General features: G+C 35.3%; 1 protein-coding gene and 2 pseudogenes across 1 annotated transcript; 1 reads left to right on the forward strand and 2 right to left on the reverse strand.

The window, feature by feature from the left end:
- Positions 1-478: 478 nt before the first annotated feature.
- LOC114180368 (ATPase 9, plasma membrane-type pseudogene) lies at positions 479-3,580 on the forward strand (annotated as a pseudogene).
- Positions 3,581-6,428: 2,848 nt separating this feature from the next.
- Positions 6,429-10,389, reverse strand: LOC114180233 (putative disease resistance RPP13-like protein 1; annotated as a pseudogene).
- A 2,661-nt stretch (positions 10,390-13,050) lies between these two features.
- Positions 13,051-18,104, reverse strand: LOC114181026 (putative disease resistance RPP13-like protein 1). Its single transcript, XM_085672748.1, has 4 exons — positions 14,578-18,104; positions 13,958-14,081; positions 13,750-13,841; positions 13,051-13,674 (listed from the first exon to the last, which is right to left on the reverse strand). Exon 1 carries the CDS (start codon positions 17,995-17,997, stop codon positions 14,596-14,598), a length of 3,402 nt encoding a protein of 1,133 aa, XP_085528874.1. The 5' UTR covers positions 17,998-18,104; the 3' UTR covers positions 13,051-13,674; positions 13,750-13,841; positions 13,958-14,081; positions 14,578-14,595.
- Between the last annotated feature and the right edge of the window lie 1,626 nt (positions 18,105-19,730).

Here is a 19,730-nt window from a genome sequence, read left to right on the forward strand (position 1 = left end):
CACTATTTGTATTTATCAAATATTTAAAAAAAATGTTTTAAGGTATTCCAAAACTTTAGAAGTGCGATACCAAATATTTATATTTTATCAAAGTTTCTCCTCCTCTCATATATACCAGATACATGACATTTGGTAAAACTAGAAAAAATGTCATTAACATAATTCAGTAACATTTTGTTAAATATATATATTTTTGTCAAGAATGACTTTCAGTAATATTTTTACATATTAATAAAAACTTTAAATACTTCTTGATCCAATTTTCTAGTTAAATCAACTGAAACGAGTTTGATCGAGCAATATAGAGTAAAGAGAGCAAGTTAGTTAGTGAATGAGTGGGAAGGAGTGATTTTAGAATAACTGTAGAGAGAAACTCTCACTCACAAACTGCCATCCTTGTGTATATATAGCCATCTGTGACACTATCTTTCTCAAGCAACCATCTTCTTTCTCTCTTTAGCTTAACAACAACAACAACATGGGAGGTCTCGAAGATATCAAAAAAGAGACAGTGGATCTGGAACGGATTCCTGTCGATGAAGTCTTCCGCGAACTGAACTGTACGAAGGAAGGCCTCACCAATGAGGAAGGCGAAAAGAGGTTGCAAGTTTTTGGACCAAACAAGTTGGAAGAAAAGGAGGAAAGCAAAATCCTTAAGTTCTTGGGGTTTATGTGGAACCCTCTCTCATGGGTGATGGAAGCCGCAGCCATCATGGCCATTGGATTGGCAAACGGAGGGGGTGAGCCCCCGGATTGGGAAGACTTTGTCGGAATCGTGGTGTTGCTGGTTATCAACTCCACCATCAGTTTCATCGAAGAAAACAACGCCGGCAACGCCGCCGCCGCACTCATGGCAGGCCTTGCTCCCAAAGCCAAGGTTCTGAGAGACGGGAAATGGTCTGAAGTGGAGGCTTGCATTCTGGTACCGGGAGATATAATCAGCGTCAAACTGGGAGACATCATCCCCGCCGATGCTCGTCTCTTGGAAGGTGATTCCCTCAAGATTGATCAATCTGCACTCACCGGTGAGTCATTGCCTGTTACCAGGAGCCCCGGCGATGAAGTCTTCTCCGGGTCGACGGTGAAGCAGGGAGAGATTGAAGCAGTTGTGATCGCCACCGGGGTTCATACCTTCTTCGGTAAGGCTGCACACCTTGTCGACAGCACCAACCAAGTCGGGCATTTCCAGAAGGTGTTGACGGCGATTGGAAATTTCTGCATCTGCTCCATTGCTGTGGGGATGATCATTGAAATTGTGGTGATGTATCCAATCCAGCACCGCAAGTACAGGAGTGGAATCAACAACCTTTTGGTCCTTCTCATCGGAGGGATTCCCATTGCCATGCCTACAGTGTTGTCAGTAACAATGGCGATCGGTTCCCACAGGCTCTCCGAGCAAGGTGCCATCACCAAGAGGATGACGGCCATTGAGGAGATGGCTGGGATGGATGTTCTGTGCAGTGACAAGACCGGCACTCTCACACTCAACAAGCTTACAGTGGACAAGTCTTTGATTGAGGTTTTCTCACGTGATGCCGACAAGGATACGGTGATTTTGCTTGGAGCTAGAGCCTCCAGAATTGAAAACCAGGATGCTATTGATACTTGCATAGTTGGAATGTTGGGTGATCCAAAAGAGGCGAGAGATGGCATCACAGAGGTGCATTTTCTGCCCTTTAACCCAGTGGACAAGCGCACAGCCATAACATACATTGACAGTGAAGGTAAGTGGTGCAGAGTGAGCAAAGGTGCACCGGAACAGATTATCGAGCTCTGCAACCTCCGGGAAGACGTGAAGAAGAAGGCTTTGGGGATCATCGGTAAATTCGCCGATCGCGGTCTTCGCTCGCTTGCTGTGTGCAAACAAGAGGTGCCTGAGAAGACAAAGGAGAGTCCCGGAGGACCATGGCAGTTCGTGGGTCTGTTGCCACTTTTTGACCCACCAAGGCATGACAGTGCCGAGACCATAAGGCGCGCCCTCCATCTCGGAGTTAACGTTAAGATGATCACCGGCGATCAGCTAGCCATCGGCAAGGAAACTGGTCGCAGACTTGGCATGGGAAGCAACATGTATCCTTCCTCATCACTCCTGGGTCAGCATAAGGATGAGTCCATCGCTGCACTTCCCATTGATGAACTCATTGAGAAAGCTGACGGCTTTGCCGGTGTCTTCCCCGAGCACAAGTACGAGATTGTGAAGAGACTCCAGGACAGGAAACACATTTGTGGGATGACAGGAGATGGCGTGAACGATGCTCCTGCACTCAAAAAAGCAGATATTGGTATCGCTGTTGCTGATGCAACCGACGCAGCTCGAAGTGCATCCGACATAGTTCTCACCGAGCCTGGTTTGAGTGTGATCGTGAGTGCTGTGTTGACAAGCAGAGCCATCTTCCAAAGGATGAAGAACTACACCATATATGCTGTTTCCATCACCATCAGAGTGGTGTTAGGCTTCTTGCTCCTTGCTCTCATCTGGAAGTTTGACTTCTCACCCTTCATGGTTTTGATCATTGCCATTCTCAACGATGGCACCATCATGACCATTTCCAAGGACAGGGTCCAGCCATCTCCACTTCCAGATTCATGGAAGTTGAGAGAGATTTTCATCACCGGCATTGTTCTCGGTGCCTACCTAGCTGTCATGACTGTTGTATTCTTCTGGGCTGCATATGCATCTGACTTTTTCACAGAAAAATTCGGAGTGAGATCCATCAGGGAAAACCACGGCGAGCTCACGGCGGCTATTTATCTTCAGGTGAGCATTGTGAGTCAGGCACTCATTTTTGTGACACGGTCGAGGAGCTGGTCTTACATTGAACGCCCCGGTGTGCTTCTTGTCGTTGCTTTTCTTATAGCGCAGCTGATTGCGACGGTCATAGCAGTGTATGCAGACTGGGAATTTGCAAAGATTAAAGGCATTGGATGGGGTTGGGCTGGTGTGATTTGGCTCTACAGCATCATCACCTATATTCCAATGGATATTCTCAAGTTCATCGTCCGATACAGTTTAACCGGAAAGGCTTGGAACAATATCACTGAGAATAGGGTTGCTTTCACCTCAAAGAACGATTATGGAAAGGGAGAAAGAGAAGCGCAGTGGGCTGCAGCTCAACGTACATTGCATGGCTTGAATCCACCTCAAGCTGTTCATGATATGTTGAATGAGAGAAACAACTACAGGGAGCTGTCTGAGCTTGCAGAACAGGCCAAGAAGCGTGCCGAAGTTGCCAGGCTCAGGGAGCTTCACACCCTCAAGGGTCATGTTGAGTCTGTTGTGAAGCTCAAAGGCCTTGACATCGAGGCAATCCAGCAGCACTACACACTATGATGCACGACTTCGATGGTGGGATTGCATCCAATAACGGTCCAACAACGGGTAGAACAATAGATCGACAATCATCAAATTTTGTTAGAATAGACTATGACCGAGAGCGAAAAATCTGTCCGGAGAGAGTTTTGAGGGCCTGGTATAGCAATAATTGTTGTCTTTCTGATAAGAAAGATGTTCATTGTTGTAATCCCTGAATGCATTTTTGACAATAAGGTGAAATAAATTAATGATCCTTGATTCTACAGTTGAAATTTGAAATCATTTTTTAATGTCTTTATGAATTAGAAAAGTTTTAAATGTGAAGAGGTTTCACACTTATTTACATTCAGGAACTTATCTGTGGAATGATTCAAATAAAAATTACATCAAAAGAAAAAACCTCAGGAAAGACTCAATCTTTTCTCTTCAAGTTCTTCTAATTGTTTGGTTGTGTAAACAACAGAAGTGTTTCGTTCTTCTTGGTTTGTTTTTCTGAGTATAAAACCTCTAGTGCTGTTGAAGCTTATTTACAACTTCCTGGATTTTCCTTTGTCTTTTCAATCTCAGACTTACTAGTTGAGATGTTGGTGTCAAACTGATGAACTTTCAGTTTAGAAAAGTAGTATCCTTAACATATTACTTAAAAGTATTTAATAATTTTATCCTATAGAAACACATCATTCTTTATTAAAGTTTTTAGAATTTTTGTTTAAAAATGTTGCATAATTGAAATGTTACTAAAATCCTTTTGTAATATATTTTAATAGAGGAAATTATAAAATGTTATTAATAAAAATGTTTAACAGCACTCCATAAATACTGTTAAATTATTTATTATAAAATTAAAATATGATGTCATTTTGGAAAATAGTAGGTAAATTTTTTACACCATAACAAAAATTATTATAGAGAGAATCGTAATAAAAAGATATGCTGAATTAAGAAAATATTGAAGGACATATATTAAAAACTTTTAGCCATCTTATATGAACCCTATAAATTCAAGAAAACTTCTTCTATGTATTTGATTTACTACTTTTGATTTTTAAATTCTAAAATTTTGGATTTTGTTAAAATTCGTTGTGTTTTTTGGAGCGAGTTTCATTTTTTTAATTAGAAATAAGATGTGTGAAAGTTACCTAGATAAAATTCTTGCTAAAAAAGGACAAGATTTATAAGTTTTTCTGTTGTGACTCACTTCTCTTCGAACACTTTTCATTAGAGTCTATTTGATAAACTTTCATATTTTTTACTTTTAATGAAGAAAATGTTTCTCGAAAAAAAGTTTATATATTTTCAAATGTTTTCGGATATTTTAAATAATTTGTGAATTTGTTTTCAAGATTGATGTTTTATGTTGAATTTTTAGCTTTTCCTTACCTTTGTAGTTTCCACTTGTGACAATCATATCTTATACAGAAACATATGATCGTATAGGTGTAAAGAAAGATGCACAACAACGAGGAGTGAGAGTTGAACAAAACCAGTTGATGCTTGGACAGTCTTATAAAGATTTTATTATTATTTATTTTCAATTTTATCAAATTACATTTTACCCGGATGTAATACATGAACCTTTCTTTTTTATTTGTGATTTAAATAAAGTGAGACAATTTTTTTATAGTAATCATTAGAGATAGAATTAAACGTGTAGCTATGCACCATTGGAAAGACAAAAAAGTTGAGTGTTACAAACCATGTGAAAACTCTTACAAGAAATCAAAACACCATCTTCAATTCATAACCTATAGGTATTGAGCTTGTGAGTCTTTTCTCCTAATATATTGTTTATTTATACCCAACGCGAAACACCAACTCATGGCTCCAACACCACTTCAACCTTATGATCTTTTAATTTCCTAGATAAAAAAAAAAGGATATCTTCCATAATAAAATTTACGTAATTAGCTAATAAATTATATAAAAACAAAATAAAAGAAATAAATGTTATATGACTTCACCTCTTAGTAGCTTAGGTTAGTGTTCTCCTATTTTTCTGTTTTTCTCATAAAGGTAGTTTGATTGAAAAAAAAATAAAATTTTGTGATTCAAATAAAACTATTATAAATTTAGAGATAGTGATTGAGATTATGGTAGAATGATTCTTTTAATTTCCTCGTCATTGTTAAACTTAGGTGTCATATGATAATGTTTTCTATATATGTGATGACTCTCTTCCATCAAAATTTTTCATTCTCTATCGTGTAAAACAAGAAAGATTATTCTAAAATAAGTAAACCATCAATAGACTAGTTATGCAATTAGTTTAACTTCTTCACTTCATCTTGTATTTGATCAAAGGTTTTAGTTGATGTGATATATACACTAGCAAATTTTTCTCTCCTTATTTTATTGTAATTTTCTTGCAACAATCCTTTATAATAAAAACATGATATGAGAAAAGATAATAACAAAAATACAACTACAAAATATCATATAATAAAATCAAAACCTCTAAAGGGAGTTGGCTGTGTCATATTTCAAAAACTTAACAATAATCATGTGGCATATTTGTGGAAAAGTGGTTTTGCCTTCTATTTATTTAGATTTATGATTCTCCAACTTAAGTATATATGCGTCCTTTGTTTTGAATATTAATCGCACAAGACAACATTTCTTTCTTCTGATAGCAAGTAAAATCCATGCAGGGCAGAAACTTGATGAGGAGACAATGGTTTTGTTTTATGCTGTGTCATGTGTATGCTACATCAAGGGGAATCTAGATATTTATGTAGAGATCATTTATCTAAAATATATTGTAAAATATCTAATGTTGTTTCCAATAATAAACACGTATGCGTTTGATAGTTCAACAATTACACAAACTTTACATGTTTTCTGACAACTACGTAAAATCCTGCCTCTGCAAATTTCGTAAATAAATGGAAAGTTGGGGGAAGAAAATTGTAGCGTAAGAAGTAAAAGCTATTATTGTAATGCCCACTGTTTTAATGCCAATCCCCAATGAGGGTGTCTTCTGCTCCCTCTAGATTCAGATAGGAATGCTGTACAGAGATAAATACGATTAGCACCAGATATCGGCTTCCAATTAAATCATTAGTTTACAAATTATCAATCAATAACTAACAAAAGAAATCATTAGACAAAGTGATGAATGTATTAGCACAACAATGTAAATTCCATTATACACAGTCAAATATTTGCGCCTAACAAGATTGTAATTGAAAAGGTAGAGAGATAGTGTAGAGTATCAACACCTGCTGAAGAGGCAGACAAACGGGAATTATTGCTCATCTAATTTTAAACTTCTGAGCGAACACTTAGTTTTTGAATGTGAGCAATCTTTATCCGGTCTTGGCCTTCAGGATTCTGACAACGTTGTTCCAACAATGGACAGTTGCAGATTTCAAGAGAGGAGATGGATTTGGGGAGACCATCCTCTGGTAAGCATTGGAGGTTGGGGCAGCTAGAAAGTGTGAGAGAGGAGAGGTGGCAGAGACCCTTATAATGCATCTTTTTAAGATTTGGGCAATCATAGATTCGTAGAGAAGTGATAGAGTGTGGTAGCAAAACTTCATCGGGAAAAAACTCCACATCCATATTTTCAATAGACAAGCTTTGAAGACATGTGTTGGTACCCAAGGTCTCTCTTAGAGAGGCCATAAGTTTGAAACTTGAAAGAGACACATCTTCTACATTTGGTGGCAAACCTCCGTCTGGGAACATCTCCACTTTTGGACAATCCATTATCTGTAGCAAAATAAGAGACGGAAGCAGGATTTGCATCCGTTTTGGCAACAACTTCAAATTCTCCGCTCTATAAATACCAATTATCTGTAGCCGCGGAGCAGATAAACCTTCACTAGGAAATGAGTCAAATCGAGAGCAACCGAATATTGTCAAATGCTTGAGACGATTATGAGTGTGCTTCTGTGAAATAATTTGTAGGTTACGACAGAAATACAATAAAAGATCTTTAAGGTTTGGGAAGAAATCTAGTGGAAAGGTTGTTAGAGAATCACAACTGCTAGTGATCTCAATCTTTACAAGCAAATCATAGCTACGACCCATTGGAATATTCATAATTGGAAAAGCACAAAAGTTCAAGTCTTTAAGTGAATTATGAGATACAGTATGCTCAGACCTTTCAAGGCACGATGCTTTCATGCTGCCACTTATATCAAGATACTTTACATTAACAAGTTGATCTGGCAGACCTTTCAGCTTGGGACATTGATACACAGTGAGAGTTTCAAGACGTGGAAAAGCAGCAGTCTTACGTTCACATTCTTCCAATTCTTTCATCTTTGAAAATGTCAATCTTTCCAAAGATGCAAACGAAGAAGAGCTATTCCCATAAAATTCAACACCAATGCTCACTATTCCATCTAAGCCTCTAATCTCAAGGGTCTTCAGAGATGACAATAGTCCAAGGGGAGGCAAACACAAACAATATTTACAGTCCTCCAGCCTTAAGGACACCAAATTTGATAATGAATTATCAAATACCCATCTTGGGAATTGTGTACCACCATAGCTCTTGATTGACAAATGTTTCACGTTTTTGGAAGGTTGTAGATTCTCCAATACTTTCTTTTCTTTCCTTGGATCATTAGGGATGTAGTTTGACTTCCATTTTAACTCTAACTTCACAAGATCTTTATTTTTCAGATTTGCTTCTAATGCATCCAGAGGATTTATAATATTTTGCACCTCATTAATTGATAGTCCTCCATGAAGATTGAGCCCTCCTAGATGCTTAGTACTGAACTCGTTATTTTTATCGACAAAAACCGCACTGAGTACTTGAAGATTCTTCAACTCTCCAAAATGCATTGGCATCTTTGTCACTTTTGTATATTTAAATTCAAGACAACGTAATTTGGTAAGTTTATGCAAATCTAAGGGCAACTCCTCCAGACTTGAACAATAGTTCAACTTCAAAATTAGCAAGTTATAGAGCAAACATGTTGAGTTAGGCAGTTTTTGTATCCCAGTTCTTGAAAGATCTAAAGAATTGAGATGTTTAAGATCACCAATAGAATCAGGGACTTCCCTAAGCTCAGAATATTGATCCAAAGATAAGACACGTAAAAACTTAAAGTTGGAAAATAATTTCATGTACCAAAATCCTGAATTGTCGAGGATAATGATCAAAATCACTTCTCCAAATTTCTTTATATGGAAAAAAAGAACGCAGTCTTTTGGCATCAGTTAAACTCCTAAACCCATCAAAATATTTTACGTCACAGAATGCAAATGAAAAATGGCGGGTTGTTTTGGGTATGCAGTTTCCTTTATCAAATTTCAACCTGAAACAGAAGTCTGCACAAACATATTTTGCCAAATCATTCAGAAGGTCATGCATGGAGAAACAAGTTTTGAAATCTGATTGAAGAAAGAAAGACCTCGTTAGTAAATCATTGAAATATTGTTCACCAATTTCTTCTAGATTGTTGCTCTGTTGAGAGCAATGGAGAAAATCTTGAGCTATCCACAACAAAATTAATTCCTTCTTGTCAAATTCATAATCTTTTGGAAACAATGCACAATAAGCAAAGCACCTCTTGAGATGAGAAGGAAGGTGTTGATAACTCAATAGTAGAGCAGGCATAATTTCAACTTCTTTCGGTAAGTCCCATATGTCGCTTTCCAATATGCTTTTCCAATCTGACTTTGTGCGAAGAAGACTTCCAATTGTTTTCAAGGCTAGAGGTAATCCTTTGCATTTCTCAACTATCCTTCTACCAATCTCCTTTTTTTCATCATTCAATTCAAGATCATCATCTCTTAATGCGTGTTTTTCAAAAACATTCCAGCATATATCCTTTCCTAATTGTTTTAGGCGTTGCACTTTAGACCTCATGATAGAAGCAACTTTCTCACCACGTGTTGTCACAAGAATTCTACTTCCTGGAGCCCCACAGCTAAGAGGAGTTCGCACAGCTTCCCACTTTTCTTGCCTTTCGTTCCAAACATCATCCAAAACAAGAAAAAATTTCTTTCCTGATATTTTGTCTTTCAATCTTTCATGAACCATTTGTAGGTTTGCGCTATCATCTTTAGATTTAGTGACTGCCTCAAGAATTGTTTTTGTCACTGTCAAAACATTAAAATGATCAGAAACACAAACCCAAGCTGTGATATCAAATTTAGCCTCCTCCAGTTTTGTGTCATTGTAGACATGTTGGGCAAGTGTGGTCTTACCCAACCCACCCATTCCTACAATAGAAAGTATTGATGGCTGGTCATGATTCTCAGTTTCAGATGTGAGCCATTTTAAAATCATTTCTTTGTCTGCATCTCTGCCATAAATAACACTTTCAACCACCAAAGAAGATGATGGCATTTTCTGTGGCTCTTTGCTACCTGATCCATCACCGGCAAAAGTACACTCTTTCAAATCAAGAGCACCTTTTGCCTTGCAAGATATTCTAATTTTTCTAGGACTTCTTTCAACCCAGAGTCAATTTTTTTGTTAAATGAACTAAAAGTAGCATTGAAGAAATTTGATACCTTGTAAGTAATGGTTTGAGGTTCGATTTCAGCTTCCACTTGGCATCTGGTGAGCTCATAGTCTATTTCATTCAAGAGATCCTCTGCATCAAAGACAGCCTCTTTGACAGCGAAAAGCCATGCTTTGACGTGTGGATATGTGAACTGCTTTTGTTCTGCATCATCAGCGAGAGCATTGATGGAGTGCAGCATGATGTTCAAATTGCTGAGCAGCTTCTCATCAAGTTTTCTTCTACGAAAGAAGTCTAAAACTTCAAAAGAAGCCAGCCTGTCAAATGCAACATTAACGAAAGCAGAAAGAAGAGAACCACCAACAAGTTCTGCTGCCATGGTAGGAAATGTAAAATAATGGGAAGAATGAAAATCAGTTATTTGAAATGCAGTTTGTGACAAGGATTCAGTGCAGGATGGTATATCTATTGATAGGATGAGTAGTAAAGTATATTAGAAAGGATGAGTTGACTTTAAGGATGGTGGAACATCGTTTTCTTTGATGGCTACTCTCAAACAACATCACATTTCAGTCTTTCTTAAATGCTTAATTCCACAATTATTCGTTGCATTCACACATTGAGCCAATCATAAAGAGCGATGGTTGGATTAGGAGTGCACGATTCAAACACTGGATACATATTTTATATGTTTGATTAAGACATAAATCATGAGTTCTATATTCTATGGTTTTGGTGCGTTGAATGGTATAAAATGCTGAGGGTAGGAAATGTGTATCCAAAAAGGTCGTTGGTCCCTAATGGTATAATGCAATAAAAATTTATTATCTTGTGTTTTGTAAGGAACTAAAAGATAGTTAGGAAAAGTGATGTTTGAATAATTTATTATTAAAATACAAGACCTGTAAATAAAAAATTCGTTTATAATACTAAAAAAATTGAAGCCAACATATCAAATGCAACAGCATGAATGAATGAAATTTTGAACAGTTGAATGTGTGAATGTTCGACGGTTGTGATGAATGAAAGTATGAAATCCTAATATTGGAAGAGGGTTGTGGGCCCCAGTAAAGCAATAATTGTTGAGTCTTTCTGATCATAAAAATGTTCACAGCTGTAATCCATGAATGGATGACTCACAATAAGAAATTGGTATACACTATTTTGACAGCTGTAATCCATGAATGGATGTTCTAAGTCTTTGTTAATTTGGCATTCTTAGTTAGATTTTTGTTAGAATTTTATATTTGTTTGATTTTAGGATTTTCAGAAAATAAATAAAAAAACGAGGTGCAACTGAGAAAAATATTTGGAGTTGAATAAAGATGTTACAGCAACTGAGGTGCAGAGAATTGGAGTTGAGCAGTTTTGAGCCATCATTAAAGAATAACTTGTAAAAATGTTGAACCTTAAAAAACACACAGTTCTCATATTCAAAAACAGTATTAGTACTAGTCTTAGTTTTTAGTTTTCTCCTAATGCTGTTTTTCATTCAGACTTAGTCCCTAATCTGTTTTCGTGATTCAATTTGTGTTTCCAATGCATAATTCACATTTGAACTCACAGTTCTCATTTGTTCATCATGGTAGGTAATATAGTTATGGTAGTTAATATAGTTGATCGTTCATTTTCAGATTTTAGCACTGGTTCTGCCTATTAGATTTCAGTTTCTGAATTCATTTTACAGTTCTATGCATTGTTTAAGTTTGTTTTCATCATTTGAATCTTGTTCATGACTTTAGTACCAGTTTTGATAGCATATTTCAGTTTTTTCCCCATTTTAGAAAGTTAGATTAATTAGTTTAGTTAGTTTTCCCCATTTTAGAAATCTAATTCTGCACTTGTTCTTAGTATCAATTCTTGGTTATAGTTTTAAATTAGTATGTTTCTAGACTACATTGCATGTTGCGTCCATGATTCAAAACATTTTATTGCATCTTAATTCAGTTTTGCTTATCAATCTTCATAATTTAGTTTTCAGTCGCATACACTACTCACTGTTTTCGTTTCAGTTTGCTGTCTAATTTTGTTTCTTGGTTTCAATTTGTTGTTTTAGTTTAGTTTTCTGATTCTAAAGTCGCTTATTACATTGTTGTATTGATTAAAGTGTGTTCCAATTTCTATCATAATCCATTTCATATTTCAGTTTCGTTCAGGCATTTTATCAAACAGTTTTGTCCAGTTTTCATTTTCACTAAGACATTCCATCAAACAATTTTTTTCATAGTAACTCACTGTTTTTCGTGCTTTCCATTGTTGTTTCATGTTAAATTCCCCTTTTCATTGCTTTATATGTTCATTAGTCAATTCTTGCCACTCTAATTCATTCTCATTGAATTTTGCAACATTACTCACTTTGCTGTCATGCATTTTAACTCTGCATTCATGTGTTTTTCTGATATTGTTTTTAGCGCAGTTCTTTGTGCCTATATGTCATGATTTAGGATAGCCCTTTTACTTTTAATTGTCATTTACACTTTATTGTTTTAAAAACCCCACAATCTATGCATTTCATTCTCTGACAGACTTATACAATCAACTTTCTTGGATTGATACCTTGGTTGACCCTATACCACATTAGGCAGTAACATCGGATTTTGTTTGAATCTGAACGCGATAAAGGGTTCAACACTTGCTTTCTTGAAATTGCATCAATGTCCTTTCTTAACATGGGGATGTATTATAGAAATTCTTATTAATGTCTTTTTTAGAGTGCCAATTATCTAGCATTGAGCTCAGTTCAATCTTTCAGATGGCAGAGTTGAGAAAATTAGTGTTTGTATTTAATTTGGATTGATGCATGTTTATGTACCCTGGCGTTTTGTTAGGAAGGGAAGAGGTCTTGTGACGAATGTAGAATTATATAGTATGACACTCTTATTCAAGTGTTTATTTATATTGTTGAGTTTTTTATTCATACTTCTTAGATTTCCTTTTATCTTAACTATCAACACCTATGCTTATGTGGATGCCTTGATAATAATTTCTTAGAGAAGAACAATCTGCTACAACTATCTCATCCTACAAAATTTTGACACAGTTTCATCTCCGTGAGATAATAAACTTTCTTTCTTGCAACATGTGTTTACCATACACCAATTTCAAAATCAAACCATGTTTATCTTGGAACATGTAAAAGAAAGGTCATGTACTGATATTGAACTATTATTATATAGTATTGTAGTTAACATTAATATCATGAACCTCACTTTACAGAGGTATCATGTTTCTAGTTGTTTTTGGAACTTGCATCAGATAATAAAGATCATTTATATGTAAATTATACTGTAAATTGCTTATATTGCTTCTTCCATTAAGGACCATTTTCGGTACAACAAATACTTAACTTTTACCTACCTTATATACATCACGTGACTGCTACACAAATTCTCCTCTCCTAATCTTATAAACAAATGGAAACCCAAGAGAAAAAGAGAAATCAAATACAATTTCAAAGCTCTAAGAATATATGTTTAGAAGCATTTACATTTCATAACTCCCTTTGCTTCAATCTCTCTCAGGTGTATTAGTTTCATTGGACCTGTTTAGGTAACTCATCATCAGATAAACCAATTTGAATCCCTTCTACTAGTTTTCTCTTTGTACAATATCATGGTACATTGGCAGAAAACGATGGCGACCTTAGAAAGAGCTAAAGGAGAAATAGGGTAGCAGCACACACACAACCACCATAGTACTCACACGAGCTTTTTGTTTGGGTGAAGATCGACAACATATGACAGAAGCACAATTAGTGGCAAGCTCAAAGAAGGACCTTTCCAAATTCTTGTTAAGCGAATAATCTAAGGACTTCCCATCGATTATCAAGCCAAATCCAGAAGAACTTCCTTCATTTGCATTAGAACTCTCTTTTGCAGAGTTAATTTGTGAGATTCCTTCTCCGATTTGCTTCTTAATGCTTTCAAGAAAAGCCTAAGCAATTTTTGTATCAAAGATCTATAATAAAGAAAGAAAATTAAATTCCAAAAATATGCTAAGGCCGTGTACCTTTGCTAGAGCCTGCTTGTCCCTTTGTTTTTCCAAGTATAAGAGTGATCACTATCTTTTCCATGTCTTTTCTAAGTAAACTGCAAGCATACCTGTACAAAGAAAAGGGTGGAAAATAAGTTCAATTTTACACAACCTTAAGATTTTGTACCTTAAGCAATCTTTAATACAGACAAAAGAAATTTTAATAATTAATAAAATTTTGTACCTTAAGACAAAATTTTGCAAAAACAACATGATAGAAGATGCCTAGAGCGATCACTTGAAGTGAAGAAGACATTGGAAGCCATTGCAAGAAACTCGTGTAAGCACATCCTAAACTCGGTAATACTCTTGAATGACAAATAAAAATTTACAAGTCAGTCTCAGGAAGAATAATAGATCAATACACGAAGAGTCAAGAAGGAAAATTAAAATATTCAACAGCCTAGAGTTCTTAAGGAAAATAGAATTTGACAATGGCGTGACTGCATTGGACCCTGTTCTAAGAAAATTTGAAGGCTCAAATTTTATCAGTTTATCAGTTGTTTTCAGATTTAATCGATTAAGTATATAAATAATCCATATCACATAACTGTTTCAATATTGAACACAGTGATTCAATATAAAATTTAGCAGAGCAACAAAACAATAAAAAAAATACTAAAGTGATTAATAGTAGATTTTTTTAATCAATAAATCCATAATATTTGCAACATACTTATTAATATTTTTCAAAAGCAAAAACAGATAAGAACAGCAAGAGGCAGCTTATAAAAAAATGTTTGATTTCCAAAACAAAGTTATATTATTGTGCATTAACAAGTAATCCATTAAAACTCGTCTCACCGTCTCCTTTAAAGGCAACTATTTTCTTTGATGAAGGTTGGGACATCCATAATATGAGAGAGAGGAGATGTGACATAGACTCTTGTAGTCAAGCTTCTTAAGATTTGGGCAAAAAAGGATGTGTAGAGTGATGAGAGAGCGTGGCAACAAAACTTCACCGGGAAAAGACTCCACCTCCAACTTTTCAACAATCAAGCTTTCAAGACATGTATTGGCATCCAATGTGTCTCTTAGGGAGGCGATAAGTTTTAAGCTCGAAAGAGACATCTTTTTCAAATTTGATGGCAATCCTTCATCTGGGAACATCTCCACTTTTGGACAATCAATTATCTCCAACTCAGTAAGAGATGGGAGTAGGATTTGCATATGTTTTGGCATCAACTTCAAATTCTCCGCTCCTCGAATTGAAATTATTTGTAGCCACGGCGCAGCTAATCCTTCACTGGGAAATGATTCAAATTGAGGGCATTCACTAATTCTTAATACCTTGAGATGATTATGAGCGTGCTCCTCCTGTGAAACTCTTCTTAAGTTTTGGCACCTACTTAATTGAAGTAAATGGAGCTTTGGAAAGAAATCTAGTGGAAAGATGGTGAGAGAGTCGCAGTCACTATTAATCTCCATTGCTTCAAGAAAATCGTAATGGATCATAGGAATATTCACAAGTGGGCATAGAATAACACTCAAGAGTTGAAGTGACGATGTGAACATGTTGTTTACACTAATTACGAGCTTATCACAGTTATTAATATCTAGACTCTTTAAATAAAGAAGTTGCTCTGGCAGACCTTTCAGCTTGGGACATTTGTAGATAGATAGATTTTGAAGACGTGGAAAAGAAGTAGTTTTACATTCCCATTCTTCCCATTCCTTCATGTTGTAGAATCCCAATTTTTCCAAAGATTTGAATGAAGAAGAGTTGCTGCCACAAAATTCAGCACCAATGCTCACTATTCCATCAAGCCCTCCAATCTCGAGGTTCTTCAGAGATGACAAAAGTCCAAAGGGAGGCAAACATAGGCAATATTTACAGTCATTCAACCACAAGGACACCAATTTTGATAATGAATTATCAAATACCCAACATGGGAATTGTGTACCACCATAGTTCTCTATTGACAAAAGTTCCAAGTGTTTGGGAGGTTGTAGGTTCTCAAGCACTTTCTTTTCCTTCCTTGGATCATCGGGGATATGATTCAAATTCCATTTTAACTTAAGCTCCACAAGGTATTGATTTTTCAAATTTGCTTCTAATGCATCCAAAGGATTAACAATATTCTGCACCTCATTAATTGATAGCCTTCCATGAAGATTGAGTCCTCCAAGTTGCTTAATATTGATCACCTTGCTATCTCTATCAACACAAAACGTACTTAGTACTTGAAGATTCTTCAATTCTCCAAAATGCATTGGCATCTTTCTAACATTTGTATGTTCAAATTCCAAACAATTCAATTTGGTGAGCTTATGCAAATTTGAAGGTAATTCCTCCAGAAAAGAACAAAAGTTCATCTTCATTATTAGCAAGTTATAGAGCAAACATATCGAATCAGGTAGTTTTTGTATATGAGTATACGAAAGGTCTATCGAACAGAGATGTTTAAGATCACCAACAGAATTAGGGACCTCACTAAGCTGAGAATATCCGTTCAAAGATAAGACGCGTAAAAACTTGAACTTGGAGAACAACTCATGTACCAAAATATTGAATTGACAAGGATTGAAGTCATAGCTACAGTCATTTGTAATTGAATGAAATGAACGCAGTCTTTTAGCATCAATTAAACTCCCTAAATCATCAAAATATTCTACGTCATCGAATGAAAATGAAAAATGACGGGTTGTATCGGGTATATTTCCTTTATCAAATTTGAACCTGAAACAGAAGTCTGCACAAACATATTTTGCCAAATCATTGAGAAGGTCATGCATGACAAATCGCATTTCAAAGCTTGATTCAAGAAAGAAGGACCTCGTTAATAGATCGTCGAAATATTGTTCACCAATTTCTTGTACATTCTTGATCTGTTTAGAGTGATGAAGAAAATCTTCAGCCATCCACAACAAAATTAATTCCTTCTTGTCAAATTCATAATCTTTTGGAAATAATGCACAATAAGCAAAACACCTCTTGAGATGCGAAGGAAGGTGTTGATAACTCAATAGTAGAGCAGGCATAATTTCAACTTCTTTCGGTAAGTCCCATATGTCGCTTTCCAATACACTTTGCCAATCTGAAATGGATGACTTTGTGCGGAGAAGACTTCCAATTGTTTTCAGAGCAAGGGGTAATCCTTTGCACTTATCAACTATCCTTCTACCAATCTTCTTTTTCTCATCATTCAATTCATTATCATCATCTTTTAGTGCATGCTTTTTAAAAAGTTTCCAACATTCCTCTTCTTCTAATTGCTTTAGCCTATGCACTTCAGACATCATGTTAGAAGCAACTTTCTCACCACGTGTTGTCACAAGAATTCTACTTCCTGGTGCCCCATAACTAAGAGGAGTTCGCACAGCTTCCCATTCTTCTTGTCTTTCGTTCCAAACATCATCCAAAACAAGAAGAAATTTCCTTCCTGATATTTTTTCTTTCAATCTTCCATGAACCATTTCTAGGTTCCCGCTATCATCTTTAGATTTAGTGATTGCCTCAAGAATTGTTTTTGTCACTATCAAAACATCAAAATGGTCGGAAACACAAACCCAAGCTCTGATATCAAATTTAGCCTCCTCTATCTTTGGGTCATTGTATACATGTTGGGCGAGTGTGGTCTTACCCAACCCACCCATTCCCACAATGGAAAGTATTGATGGCTGGTCATGATTCTCAGTTTCAGATGTGAGCCAATTTAAAATCATTTTTTTGTCTGCATCTCTGCCATAAATAAGACTTTCAACCACCAAAGAAGAAGATGGCAATTTCTGTGGCTCTTTGCTACCTGAACTATCACCAGAGTAAATACCCTCTTTCAAACCAAGAGCACCCTTTTGCTTTGCTAGATATTCTAGTTTTTCTAGGACTTCTCTTATCTCTGATTCAATTTTCTTGTTAAATGAAGTGAAAGTAGAGTTGAAGAAATTTGATACCTTGGAAGTAAGGGTTTGTGGGTCTGATCCAGCTTCCACTTGGCATCTGGTGAGTTCATACTCTATTTCCTTCAAGAGATCCTCTGCATCGAAGACAACATCTTTGACAGCAAAAAGCCAAGCTTTGATGTGTGGATTTCTGAACTGTTTTTGTTCAGCATCATCAGCGAGAGCATTGATTGAGTGCAGCATGATGTTCAGGTTGCTAAGCAGGTTCTCATCAAGTTTTCTTCCACGAAAGAACTGTACAACTTGAGGAGAAGCCAGCCTGTCGAAGGTAACCTGAAGAAAAGCAGAAAGAAGAGCACCACCAACGAGTTCTGCTGCCATGGTAAGGAAAGAAAGTGAATGATTAACGAAAGTGTGTGATGATTTCACAATGATTCAGTGCAGGGATGCTATAGTGATGAAATGAGTAGTTAGCTATTTTATCAAGAGCGGTGACTTTACTTTAAGAGCAGTGAACATCAGTACTCTACCCAACCAATAGCTTTAAAGTCTTTCTTAAAAAGCAAATTTTCTGAGCCATAATGATCCGTTGCATTCACATTGGTGATGGTACATAATATGTCGGTCTTCTTAATTAAGTAATATGAGATGCTCTATTCTCATCGGTGATGGTACATAATCACGTATGAAGGTATTTAACATGAAGATTAGGAAACCAATTTGAGAAACAATCCCGTCTGAATTGATACTCTCTTTATTTTTTTAATTGTTACATATTTGAAATATTTATAATTTCTTATATATTGTTTTCAAAATTCGAAAAAATGTTAATAATTTTTTATTACATATGTACTTTTAATCTTTAATTAATTTATATAAATGCATTTTAGGATGACTTAAATTTTTTTAGTCACAGTAAGGCAGGTCATTTGTCTATAAGGCATATAGTAGCAATACAATTTCTTTTTAACATAATTCAGTATCAAGTAGTAAATCAATTGACAGTGCGACAATGAGTTGAAATTGTGAATTGCTTGAGCTGAATTCTAATATTAAGTTTTTTTTTCCTAATCTAAGCAAATCTGTCTTCATAATTACATAAAAGGAGTAAATTTTAAAAAAAAAAATTGAAATTGGACAAACTGTGCCGCTCCACATGATTTCATTCGAAGGAATGGTGTCTACCTAGTTGATTTCAAATTATTAGCTCTAAAATAGCCAAGACGATTCTCAACTTAAAATTGTGTCCTAATTGATTTCAAATTATTAGTTCTAAAATAGTCAAGACGATTTTCAACTTAAAATTGTGTAGGGTATATTTATTGTAATCAATTATGAAGGGCATAATCAATTACAAAAAAACTATGGTATATCCTGAAATTCTGTAATGGAATGAACTGTTTCTGCCAATATCAATCGGAAAACTTATCTCCTGCCATTGATAAAAAAAAATTGGGTTATCTTCAATGAAAACAATTTCGATTTATGCTTATAGAGAAAAGGTCAATATTAGTAGAAATTATCTTAACAAACTTTGACAAAAAAATTAATCAAACGGCTGAAAAAATAATCAATATTAATATTTTAAATTATTAACAATTTTTTTATATTTAAATATTTTTTTCCAATTAGTGGTAATTGAAATATTCTAACCAAACAAAAAAATGAAAATCTAATGAATTTAAATCAAATTATCTAAAAGTAACATTAAAAAATAATACACAATTTGAGATGACATAAGTTCAAATTGAACGTCTTGATTTTTTTTTTAACAATGAAAGTTTCGTAGAAATAAATTGAACTTGTGAATAACAACTTCTAAAGCAAAATCACCACAATGAGAAATATTAGATATAATAAATTTTAAATTATAGTTCTAGCTAACTGAGAGTAGTTTAGAATAATAAATTGATTCAACATGAAATTTAGCAGAGCAACAAATTAATAAAAAAAAATACTAAAGTAATTTTTGTTTACAATTTCTTGATCACTAAATCTTTGTAACATACTTGCTGATATTGTTCAAAACTTTTAAACTTCCACTTCATCACTGTGCCCAATTCTCAACTCTTCAATGTGAGAAATCTTATTCCAGTCTTGGGCTTTTGGATTCC

Source organism: Vigna unguiculata, chromosome 4, assembly GCF_037176805.1.
Source record: "Vigna unguiculata cultivar grain cowpea cultivar isolate G323 ecotype 2 chromosome 4, ASM3717680v1, whole genome shotgun sequence".
NCBI classification, from domain to species: Eukaryota; Viridiplantae; Streptophyta; class Magnoliopsida; order Fabales; family Fabaceae; genus Vigna; species Vigna unguiculata.

Coding starts and splice junctions, on each gene's coding strand:
- LOC114181026 (XM_085672748.1), bottom strand. CDS start 17,997: ATGGCAGCAGAACTCGTTGGTGGTGCTCTTCTTTCTGCTTTTCTTCAG.